Below are 13,435 nucleotides of genomic sequence, written 5' to 3' on the forward strand. Positions count from 1 at the left end.
TATATATATATATATCAATCAACCACTCCTAATTTCAGATAGATACAAAGTTAGGAACTCCACCTAAGAAATTATCCTAAACATCTTCTAGAGATCACTGCATTTCAAATCATCCTAGTTATCCAAAATAGCCTAATTAAACTATTATTGAGAAAGGAAATAAAAAATATAAAAAATCTCTTCATTAGACATGGGTTGCGTGGTTTGCAACCGCAAACTATAGCCTTCATGCTTAGAAGTCAATGTTTTTTCGGCTAAATTGGTCAAAGTCAATATTCTCTTATTTGGGGCGAAATTTGCAGCATAGATAGTACGAGTACAAAAGAAAGGTCAGCCTACAAAAATTAGATTCATGTAACAAGGGAAAGTCACCATTCCTTAGCCGGAAAGATACGTGGTCATGAAATAAATGTAAACAGAGGGAAATGAATACTAAAAAAAAAACAAAAAAAAAAGGTCGGCCTTTTGAAAATGTAACAAGAGGAAATAAAATTGAGGAAGTATCAATGTTCTAAATCATGACTAAGTGACTTTACTAATTTGTAATTAATACGAGGACGTTGAGGCCTGCTAATGTAGCAGCCCATACTTTAGCCTAATAGTCTCTTAAGTGTAATGTTTTTTACTCTTTTGATTTGAACAATTGTCCTTCTTGCTTTGAGTTTGTTATCAAGAATGACGCTTGTTTTTTTGTATAACCTTTTTCTTTAGTTAATAATGTCTTTTATATATATATATATATATATGGTCAGAATTTTTAGACCCATATGTGACCCCCAACTACCTACCCCACTTACTCCACGCATCTCACTTTCTCACTCTCTTTGGCAGATATAGGCCTCTCTTTCTTTTCTTTTTCATTTTACACAAACACAAACACACTTCTCTCTCTCTCTCTCTCTCTCTCTCTCTCTCTCTCTCGGCCTTTTTTTGTCAAATAGCATAATTTTTGGACAATTTTATTAAAAAAGCATCCTGCCAAACTATTATTTAATTATGCAAATTATTGTGCAAATCTACATTGGGATAATTATCCTGCCACTAATAAAATATAAGGCAAATTATTTGAGTGCATGAATCACCTTACAAGTTGCTACGAAGATCTACATACCTTCCTACATAAACCATAGAGCACCACCATATTTCTTATTCAAAACCAACTAAAAGAAAGAGATGAAAGACACTATATAGTCATGGTTCACCACAAGTTTCTTCTCCTCTCTTTTGTTATAACTCTAGCAGCCATTCAAGGAATCCATGCAGTTAGTTACGTTGTTACCAACACCGCCGCAAACACTACGGGTGGGTCACGCTTCAATAACGAAATAGGGTCTACATACAGCAAGCAAACTCTGAAAAACGCTACAAATTTCACATGGAAAATCTTCCAGCAAAAAACTACTGCAGATAGAAAAAACGTAGCAAAAGTGAGCTTGTTCATTGAGGACATTGATGGTGCCGCATATGCTGTCAACAACGAGATTCATGTCAGCGCTAGATACATAGCTAGCTATTCCGGTGATGTGAAAAGGGAGATAACAGGAGTGCTTTTCCATGAAATGACGCATATATGGCAGTGGAGTGGTAATGGACAAAGTCCTCCAGGAGGATTGATTGAAGGAATTGCAGATTTTGTGAGGTTGAAGTCAGGGTATGTGCCTAGCCATTGGGTGCAGCCAGGTAAAGGTGATAGGTGGGACCAAGGATACGATGTTACAGCTTGGTTTTTGGACTATTTAAATGGTCTTAGAAATGGATTTGTGGCCGATTTGAACAAGAAATTGAGGACTGGTTACAGTGCTAATTACTTTGTTGAGCTGCTTGGGAAGACTGTTGATCAGCTCTGGAGTGACTACAAGGCCAAGTATGGCAACTAAGTAAGGGCTATGATTAAGAGCTTACCGAATTGAAATGAATAAATTATATATAGTTGTATCCTTTCTAATCCGATCACTGCTTCTAATAACATTCTGTAATAAACAAATTCGCAAGTACATATGCAAGATATAAATCTATATTTAGGCTAATCTGTGACCTTAAATTAAGTGACAAAAATCTAGACTCAAATAGTAGTATGGTGTAATTTAGGATTCTGGCATTTACAAGTTAAGGCATCATTGCCGGTATTTACTTTGTCATCATATGCACCGAAGTGCAAGTTTACTTAGTGTGGGCGGTATTAGTTTCACACACCCACTTACACAAATAGTACACACAACGGCCACGTGACAAAAGAAAACATTTAAAAATTGATTCAGTAAGCTATTTTAATTCCAAGTAAGTATTCTTTGTATTATCTAAGATTAAGCCAATTACATAGCCAAATACTTCGATTTCAGATTCTAAGTTCACATTTTCCCTAAAGGGTTGGTTGTATTTTTGATGCGGAATGTGGAAGCGTCAAGAAGTAGAATACATCTATTTTTAGAAATTAAGAAACAAGACACATTTGCTTCTGAAAATAATCTCGAATTCATAAGGGTTCTTTGAATTCACAAGAATCTTTAAATCCACAAAGAGAAAAGATTTGAAATCCACTGGAAAATAGAAAGACAAAAGTGTGAATTTTATTAATTTAATAAATGCTCAAAAAACGTTTACAGACTTAGAAAACATATTCTAAAATAACTCTTAATTAATACCTAACAAAAACAAGAACCAAATTTGACCTAAAAGCATTAAAAACACCTAAAAATAATGAAATAAATAATCTAAACCTAAATAATCAATTTTACATTAAAATACCAAAATTAAATAATTACAAAAATTAATTAATAGATTATGTACTACATCAAATCACTCCACTTGAAACAAACTCGTCCTTGAGTTCATCTTTAAAATTTGAAATCTTCCACTCCAAATAAACAAATACTTTGAATGTTTGAGCCCCTTGATCTTCTTTCCATACTTATAACTCATCAATGGAACAAACAAATCAACCTGGATTTCTTTTTCCTTGGACCTCATGTAATTATAGAGATTTACCAAATAAGAATTGACAATTGAATCAAATCTATCAACCCCAATAAATTCAATTAACTTTGGTGTATTGCTTACCACCAAAATAAAAGGATCTTGAGATTCACAATCATATGATTTGATTTCATTAAGAATCTTGAAACTTTCACCTTCAATTTCTTCCTCAATGGTCTCTACAATCACAACTTCAAGATCTTTCTCCTCTACAATAATCTTGATTTTAGGATCTTCTTCCATAACAAGGTCTTCATTCATTTCTTCAGAGTTCTCTATATTTTGTTCTTTGACTTCTACATAATCTTCAAGAACAATATTTTCTTCAACATGCAATTCTTCCTTTAATGGTGGAATATTTGGCACCTCTTCAAAATAATTCAAGTATGAACTTTTTGGCCAATAATAATCTTGTTTTGTATACGACAAAAGTTTTTCACAATCCAAAGGATAAAAGTTGAAAGCAAGCATCTTTTTCATCATTGGCCATAAACGAATTTTGTCTTTACTTTGTCTAATTCTTCAAACTATATTCGTTCCCATCAACGTAAGGTATACCGACTAAATTTATACAAAGCAAGTTTAACTTTTCTCTCATAATAAATATTCTCAAAGTCAAATAAATCCTCTAGATCAAGAAACCAATAAAAAAATCTTCTTTATAAAAATAACTATTAAAACTTATTTTTATAAGGCCCATATGAAATTTGCTTGCCAATAGGTTTCCATGCTCCAATGACAGCATCATTGCAAAGATATTTGTGAGTGCTAATTGTATGTCACATAATACTTGATAAGTTTTCTATCACTGGAATTGCTACCGTCTCATATGTTAGCCATTAGACTAAGATAAGTCAAAGGCTCTGATACCAATGCAGAAGCATCAAGAAGCAGAACACGCATACTTCTAGAAAATAAGAAAGAAAACACGCTTACTTCTAAAATAACTTCAAATCCACAAGGAGAAAGGGTTTGGAATCCGCCAGAAAATAGAAAGACAAAAGTCTAAATTTTATTGATTGAATAAATGTTCAAAAAAGTTTACAGACTAAGAGGCCTATTTAAGGACTCCATAAAACTTGGCAGATAAGAAAATATATTTTAAATAACTCCTAATTATTATATAACCATAACAAGAACCAAATTTGACCTAAAAAACATTAAAAACACCTAAAAACAAGTCATATTCTTGTATACTGACTAAAATTGTCTAATATGCAATATATAAATAAGTCATATATTCTTTCACATAAGTCATATAAATAAGTCAATATATGCAAACATGAAACAACTAAAAACAAGTCATATTCTTAGAAATATCCAAATGTCTAATATGCAAACATAAAACAACTAAAATTGTGTTTCTAAGACACGATTTTTGTATAACATGAAATAAGTCATATTCTTTCATATAATAGAGATATCCTAACCATTCATCAAAAAAAAAACAATAGAGATACCCAAACCTTTGGATGTCTGATATTCAAATTGATATATATATATATATATATATATAAACTAAAATCATGTTCCTATACAAGACATGATTTTTGTATAACATGAATACTATTCAAAGAAGTCATTCCTACCTCAGAGATATCCAAGCCTTTAAAAATTTGGATATCTAACATGCAAAATGATATGTAGAACTAAAATCATGTTTTTGAGACATGATTTTTGTGTAACATTTTAAATAAGACATTCTTACCTTAGAGATATCCAAATTAACCTTAGATGTTTGAAGGTTTGGACGTCTATTATGCATGACTGAAATCGTGTTTTTAAGGCATATTTTATGTATAACATGAAATAAGCCATATTTCCTTCACCTTAGAGATATCCAACCCTTTAAAGGTTTGGATGTATAGTATTCAAACTGATATGTATAATTCTAAGACGTAATTTATGTATAACATGAGTTTGTAATCTGAATACAAATACTACTCCACTGATTTAGCAAATTTGATAGGGAACCCAACAATAAGCTATGCAGTCCTTCCAAGTGATGTCCAATATTATAAAACTATGCCGTTAGGAAATATGAGAGGATCCCACGTAATAAAAATTATCAACCATCCATCGCCATTAATGTAGTCATCAGTCATCACTCTCCATTTCTACAATAGGAGTCATACATATAAACCTCAAAGCTTAAACCTGTTAAAAGCATTAAGGCCCTAAACCAACCCCAACCACCCCCCCCCCCCCCCCCCCCAATCCCCCTTTCCCCTTCTTTCTTTCTCTTCTTTCCACAGCCCGCCTCCTTTTCTTTTTTTTTTTTTTAAATGACACAAGAACTTTAGTCATATTAGTTGCATGACACAGATCCTGAACTGGTTGCGCCACATCAATCTAAATGTTTTCACGATCCCATGGTGAAATTAATATTTTTAGATTTTTAGAAGTCCAGCACAAATCGAGGGAGGACAAAAAACGGTATCTACAGCTATCCTATCTTTATCTAACATCTTGATTGTAATGAGAGGTGTCAGATAAATAATGTAATTCCGCATTTTTGTGCCCCTTAATTGAGTGCGAAAACTGCACTGTTCATGGGTCGAAATCAGTCTTACTTGGATGAGGCTGAGCCACCGCAGCTGATTTGAGAAAATTCTTTTGGACTCTCTTCTCTTTTTTTTTTTTTTTTTTTTTTTTTGGTCAAAGGTCAACGCTAACACGGCGGCCCCTAACGTTCCCAAGATGTACAACCCCAATAAATAGGCCCCAATGCTTCATTTTTGTCATTTCATCCTCATTTCTCACTTCAAAAATTTTCTGCTGAGGCGAGTCTTGATCTAGCGGGTCCAATTCCTGGCTTCAGTTTTCTGCTATATACTCCTGTTCGCACTTGAGGTAAGTACCTATATTTTTCTTTAATTCTTGCAAGTATGTTAGTAGCAATGCATCTAGAAAAACATGCTAGTATTTGTTTATTTTTGGCATTTATATTTTTGTGTTTTTATCATTTATGCTATGATGATACTGGAAAATATTTTTGTTCACATGTATAAGACAATACAACAATCATCACTTAATCAAACTCCTATGAGCAACTAACCCCACACCCACTAGTGCACTAATGCACCTTGATTGGTAACAACTTGAATGTGCATTAGTGCATACACACACATCCATAAGGATCAATGAAACTGTAATCATAAATGAATCAGAGGACAACCAACAGTGAAAAGCTAATACCAAATCAATATCAAAGCCAAGTCAGTCTATCTCATACTTCATTACGACATCTCCATTCAAACCAGCTCTCCATAACAATGTTGAGTGCGTGGATCACTTGGTGACAGACTTTGACGGAGTATGAGTGTCACTAAACCTCTAGCTGCATGTAGGAAAAGTTAAATAAGATTCCAGCATAACTCACAACAAAAATAGTACCACTTAGAGAGCCATGGCTCAGCCGAAGTTCTTGTTGACTTTGATACTTAATCCTTGCAACCATACTAGCAATTGAACCAATGCATTATGTAGTGACCAACAAGGTGGCTTCATTCCCAGGTGGATGTGCTTTTATAACGAAACAAGTTGCAGACTCCGCATGTTGTGCATGATAATACTTTTAGAGTGGTCTTATTATATATTATTCAATTTGAATTAATTAATAAATAATAATGTAATTCATAATCATATTTTCATTTATTATAGCGACAATCACAAATGTAATATATATATATATATATATAATTTCTGTCGTACCAAAATCAAAACAATACAATTTTTCTCAAGAATTCAAAAAGTAAGTTAGTGAAAATATTAATTTTTTAATAAAATTTCTTTATAATATTTTGTGTATCATCAAAAAGTATAAAAATTTGGAAATATAAACTTTTTCAAACCCAATTTTTCTACCATACAATCAAAACACCAAGAAATGTAACTAAAAAAATTAATAAAACTCATCAAAACTACAATTTAAAATATAAAAGAAAGGTTAAAATAAAATATTGTAACCATTTTTCCTTTAAAAAAAAAGAAAAAAAAAAGAATACAATTCCAAAGGGGAAAAAAGTAGAGAAATTTTTTGAAAAAAGAAGAAGTATTGAGTTAATGCTGTCATAATCTAATCTGACTTCTAATCCAATATATGAAAAATAAATAGATAAATAAATAATTTTAAACACAAAATTGAATTTGTTTTCTTAAAAATCTCAAAGAATATACTAATAAGAAAAGGAAGATGAAGAATAACATAAAATATTGTAATCACTTAAAACAATTACCCAAGCATCTAAGAACATCATATAAAAAAAACATAACAATTTACTATAATTTGTTAAACAAAATATTTTTAAATAGCGAAAGGAAATTGCACAAAAACCATTGTCTTCAACTGAACTAACTATTTTCATCAACTTGTTCAAACTATCTTGTAATTTTCCAAATAAGCTAAAACCTGACAACAATAGAAAATATAACATATTATAATATGATTTTTTTTTTCCAAAATAGATCAACAAAAAAAATTCATTCATTAAAAGTATTTGGTATTGTAAATAAAATGATAAAGAAAAATATTTGCATCAAGAAACACATATGAATTAGTCAATAACAGGACAATGAGGGTAAAACCTCTAGTTGGAGATCCTCCTATGGGCAGCTATCAGGTTGTATCTTTTCTACTGTCAATGATTAAGCAAGACCTGTGAATACATTTTTTATAGACAATTTTTTAAAACTATTTTTTATTCTTCATTGATTTCATTTTTCAGTTATAAGCAATTAAAATTAGAATTCTAAAAAACACAAACATTCATCAATCAAAGGTAGAAATATAAGAAAAACAATATATAAAAAATCCAACAAAAAATGAAAAAAAAATAAGAGAGAGAGAGAGAGAGAGAGAGAGAGAGAGAGAGAGAGCCTTTTTTGTATAGGGAAAATATGCATAGCATGGAAGAGATCGAGTGGCAAATTTATAATAAGATGATGAGAATAAGAAGAGCCAAAATAAGGAAGATAAAATGGCAAAATAATATTGTTGAGGGGGAAATTGATGCCTCTAAATAAAATATGGGGAAGCCAAGCCGAAACTCAATGATGGGCTCTTGAGATGGTGTCCAAAGGCTTTCGATGTGGTGATAAACTTATTCAAGCAAGAAATAAAGGCTGCACCTTGACAAAACAACAACAAAGTCCAATAAAAATACTTCACAATAGTTAATTTGTACATTAGTGGTCCTATTTTGATAATACAAGAAAAATAAATTCTCCAGCAGTAGGGAAAAATTAAACTTAGAGTGCAGCAGTTAGTTATTAAATAGATTTAAGAAAGTGTTCACTTCTAGAAGTCCTTGTGTGTCTTGGTTAGGGGGGTCTATTGTACTTTCAGCCATCATTATATCAATATAAGGGAAGAATTCCATTATTACAAATACATTATATCCTTCAATAGTAAAACATAAAGTAAAAATTAATGGTTTCATGGTGAGAAGGAAAGGGTTATTTGGCATGGTGTAAAGGGAGAGAGAGATTCTAGCTCAGTGCAGTAAATGTTGAACTAGGATTCTTGGAATATTATATATATATATATGGAGCATGAATGGGGTAGTGTATGCCATTTTGAGTGAGTAGGTATGTAAGCTTGTGGTGGTATGATGGAGTTAATGTTGAAGCCAACTCTTTAATGGGCAAAGGGTTGTTTATGACTAATTAGGAAGCATTTACGGGCTTAGAATATGCAAAAAAGGAAAGGGAATGTCTGAGGCTAAGTGAGTGTGGGTTAAGGGGAATGATTTATGAGCTGGGGAGAGTTAAACTACAAACAAAGTGACAAAAATAATAGAAATTTCAAAGGGTTGGTATGTGTTTTATGGGCTAATGTGCTTATCTTTTTATAGTGGAGTTTAGGGGGGTATTAATTAGTAAAAGTCCAAAACATAGGATTGATCAGGAAGCAGAATTGCAGATTTAATTATCCTAGGATTTGGCTATAAATGGTGGATTCTCTTTTGGCTGTCTTGCCTCTTTGGGCAATGTTACACATGGGTGAAATCAAGATAAATCTTGCATTAAATGCCTGGATCTCTGAGGTTATATTCAGCCAATGAGGTTAATACATGCATTGAGGAAGGATGTTAGTGCTGCAACTAAGATTTGAACCCTATGAAGTAGGATTTCAACATCCCAAGCCAAGTGTCAAAGTTTAAGCCCACTTCAGAGGGTTTTGCTAGAGATTCCTTCATGCCCTCCAAATCACATGTTCCCAAATTTCTCCTTTAGAATTCATGGGCTTGGCACATGAACCATTTCTTGAACGTTTTTGACATTTATAGCATTGATTTATTGAGATTTGAGTAACTTAGTTACAACTCCCTTTCGCTGGAGATATAGTCTTAAGGAAAATGATGAAGTTTCATCACTCATTAGACTTCAGCTGCTATTACAACCTCTGGTCACTGTTCATGTCAGGTAGAGGGTAATAAAAGTTGATGGGACAGCCTTAGTTCATCCTCAAAGACTTGGTTCTCTTGTAGAGGCCTCCATCTAGACCTGGGTCAAGGATGAACAAGGGGAAGTTGGTTGTCTATTTAAGTCCTCTGCCTTTGCTAGAGTTCTTTGGATCGGGTTTGCTCACATAGGCTGGATCCTTTGGGCTAGGCTGTGTTCATCCTCTTTTTACTCGGGCTTGTTCTCCTTTCATAGCATATTTGGACCTACAAAATAGACATATATTGCCAGAGGTTTTCTTCCCTCATGGACTCTAATTATTAGTGAATATCTTGGGTTTTGATAGATATTTACAATGGGTCTTTAGGCAATGAGTTAAAATAACAAGATAAGCTTAATTACTTCAAAATGCTTTTGTAAATGACATTTATTATTTTTTGAAATGATATATTCCATATCAAAAGTAATGTTTATGGTTCCCGATAATCGCATCATAATTTAAATGGTGAGCTTGTAGGATGAATAGTTACCATGAGCCTTGAANTAAAAATTATCAACCATCCATCGCCATTTAAAAACTAAAATTAGATGATCCCACACTAAGGTGCCTAGTGCCCTCATCTTCAACCTTAGCATTTTTTTTTTTTCCACAATTTGAGTCAATAGCCACAAACAGAGACATTCATTGGACCTCTATTATTATCAAGAATAGGAATCAACCCAGAACTTTCAAATATTCGATTCTGCTTGTTTCTCTGACTCAGAACTGTAGGCTTTTATCCATTTGAAGTGGAGTCCTTTCATCATGATGGCTTAGCCACACAATAAATAAATAAATTTAAATCATGGCAATGATAACTCTCAAGAAGCAAAAAAACTCATTATTAAATTAACAAGTTGCGTTGCTTCACCCATAAGTGGAATATTTCGACTGTATACTGACTATTCAATATTTTTTAAAGTCTTACATTATACATATTTTCCAAATTCAAGTAACCATTCCTATTGCATACTCTATCCCTACTAGAAAACCTCAAAATATAGCATTATCTAGTAGAAGGCCTATGTATCAAATGGAAACAAAGATATTATAGTTTTGGCCTTATGAATCTTTATTGCAAAATGAGTACCACAATGATTAGTGTCATTAATGCTCTCAAGGAGTTTTGAACTCCATACTTCTTTTAATTTAGCAGGGTATGACAGAACAATAAAGCAATGCATCTATAAGTCATAACATGTTGGGTTATAGCAGAATTGCTGAAGGGTATTCAAACAGAATCATAGAACATAGAAGATGACATTAGAAATTTTCTAAATGAATATCCGAACAAGCATCAGAATATCATTTTACATTTCTCACAAATGTAGTCATCAGTCATCACTCTCCATTTCTACAATAGGAGTCATACATATAAACCTCAAAGCTTAAACCTGTTAAAAGCATTAAGGCCCTAAACCAACCCCAACCACACCCCCCCCCCCCCCCCCCCAATCCCCCTTTCCCTTCTTTCTTTCTCTTCTTTCCACAGCCCGCCTCCTTTTCTTTTTTTTTTTTTTAAATGACACAAGAACTTTAGTCATATTAGTTGCATGACACAGATCCTGAACTGGTTGCGCCACATCAATCTAAATGTTTTCACGATCCCATGGTGAAATTAATATTTTTAGATTTTTAGAAGTCCAGCACAAATCGAGGGAGGACAAAAAACGGTATCTACAGCTATCCTATCTTTATCTAACATCTTGATTGTAATGAGAGGTGTCAGATAAATAATGTAATTCCGCATTTTTGTGCCCCTTAATTGAGTGCGAAAACTGCACTGTTCATGGGTCGAAATCAGTCTTACTTGGATGAGGCTGAGCCACCGCAGCTGATTTGAGAAAATTCTTTTGGACTCTCTTCTCTTTTTTTTTTTTTTCTTTTTTTTTTGGTCAAAGGTCAACGCTAACACGGCGGCCCCTAACGTTCCCAAGATGTACAACCCCAATAAATAGGCCCCAATGCTTCATTTTTGTCATTTCATCCTCATTTCTCACTTCAAAAATTTTCTGCTGAGGCGAGTCTTGATCTAGCGGGTCCAATTCCTGGCTTCAGTTTTCTGCTATATACTCCTGTTCGCACTTGAGGTAAGTACCTATATTTTTCTTTAATTCTTGCAAGTATGTTAGTAGCAATGCATCTAGAAAAACATGCTAGTATTTGTTTATTTTTGGCATTTATATTTTTGTGTTTTTATCATTTATGCTATGATGATACTGGAAAATATTTTTGTTCACATGTATAAGACAATACAACAATCATCACTTAATCAAACTCCTATGAGCAACTAACCCCACACCCACTAGTGCACTAATGCACCTTGATTGGTAACAACTTGAATGTGCATTAGTGCATACACACACATCCATAAGGATCAATGAAACTGTAATCATAAATGAATCAGAGGACAACCAACAGTGAAAAGCTAATACCAAATCAATATCAAAGCCAAGTCAGTCTATCTCATACTTCATTACGACATCTCCATTCAAACCAGCTCTCCATAACAATGTTGAGTGCGTGGATCACTTGGTGACAGACTTTGACGGAGTATGAGTGTCACTAAACCTCTAGCTGCATGTAGGAAAAGTTAAATAAGATTCCAGCATAACTCACAACAAAAATAGTACCACTTAGAGAGCCATGGCTCAGCCGAAGTTCTTGTTGACTTTGATACTTAATCCTTGCAACCATACTAGCAATTGAACCAATGCATTATGTAGTGACCAACAAGGTGGCTTCATTCCCAGGTGGATGTGCTTTTATAACGAAACAAGTTGCAGACTCCGCATGTTGTGCATGATAATACTTTTAGAGTGGTCTTATTATATATTATTCAATTTGAATTAATTAATAAATAATAATGTAATTCATAATCATATTTTCATTTATTATAGCGACAATCACAAATGTAATATATATATATATATATATAATTTCTGTCGTACCAAAATCAAAACAATACAATTTTTCTCAAGAATTCAAAAAGTAAGTTAGTGAAAATATTAATTTTTTAATAAAATTTCTTTATAATATTTTGTGTATCATCAAAAAGTATAAAATTTGGAAATATAAACTTTTTCAAACCCAATTTTTCTACCATACAATCAAAAACACAAGAAATGTAACTAAAAAAATTAATAAAACTCATCAAAACTACAATTTAAAATATAAAAGAAAGGTTAAAATAAAATATTGTAACCATTTTTCCTTTAAAAAAAAAAGAAAAAAAAAGAATACAATTCCAAAGGGGAAAAAGTAGAGAAATTTTTTGAAAAAAGAAGAAGTATTGAGTTAATGCTGTCATAATCTAATCTGACTTCTAATCCAATATATGAAAAATAAATAGATAAATAAATAATTTTAAACACAAAATTGAATTTGTTTTCTTAAAAATCTCAAAGAATATACTAATAAGAAAAGGAAGATGAAGAATAACATAAAATATTGTAATCACTTAAAACAATTACCCAAGCATCTAAGAACATCATATAAAAAAAACATAACAATTTACTATAATTTGTTAAACAAAATATTTTTAAATAGCGAAAGGAAATTGCACAAAAACCATTGTCTTCAACTGAACTAACTATTTTCATCAACTTGTTCAAACTATCTTGTAATTTTCCAAATAAGCTAAAACCTGACAACAATAGAAAATATAACATATTATAATATGATTTTTTTTTTCCAAAATAGATCAACAAAAAAAATTCATTCATTAAAAGTATTTGGTATTGTAAATAAAATGATAAAGAAAAATATTTGCATCAAGAAACACATATGAATTAGTCAATAACAGGACAATGAGGGTAAAACCTCTAGTTGGAGATCCTCCTATGGGCAGCTATCAGGTTGTATCTTTTCTACTGTCAATGATTAAGCAAGACCTGTGAATACATTTTTTATAGACAATTTTTTAAAACTATTTTTTATTCTTCATTGATTTCATTTTTCAGTTATAAGCAATTAAAATTAGAATTCTAAAAAACACAAACATTCATCAATCAAAGG

At 32.2% G+C, this 13,435-nt stretch overlaps 1 protein-coding gene across 1 annotated transcript; it reads left to right on the forward strand.

Annotated features, from left to right (window-relative positions):
* The first annotated feature begins 1,108 nt into the window (after positions 1–1,108).
* Positions 1,109–2,075, forward strand: LOC112014150 (uncharacterized). Its single transcript, XM_024046532.2, has one exon. The coding sequence runs from the start codon at positions 1,194–1,196 to the stop codon at positions 1,875–1,877; it is 684 nt and encodes a 227-aa protein (XP_023902300.2). The 5' UTR covers positions 1,109–1,193; the 3' UTR covers positions 1,878–2,075.
* Positions 2,076–13,435: the final 11,360 nt, after the last annotated feature.

Source organism: Quercus suber, unplaced genomic scaffold, assembly GCF_002906115.3.
Source record: "Quercus suber isolate HL8 unplaced genomic scaffold, Cork oak 2.0 scaffold_145, whole genome shotgun sequence".
Lineage (NCBI taxonomy): Eukaryota > Viridiplantae > Streptophyta > Magnoliopsida > Fagales > Fagaceae > Quercus > Quercus suber.

What these genes read in the sequence shown, in the direction of transcription:
- LOC112014150 (XM_024046532.2), top strand. Translation starts at nt 1,194, where the DNA reads ATGGTTCACCACAAGTTTCTTCTCCTCTCTTTTGTTATAACTCTAGCA.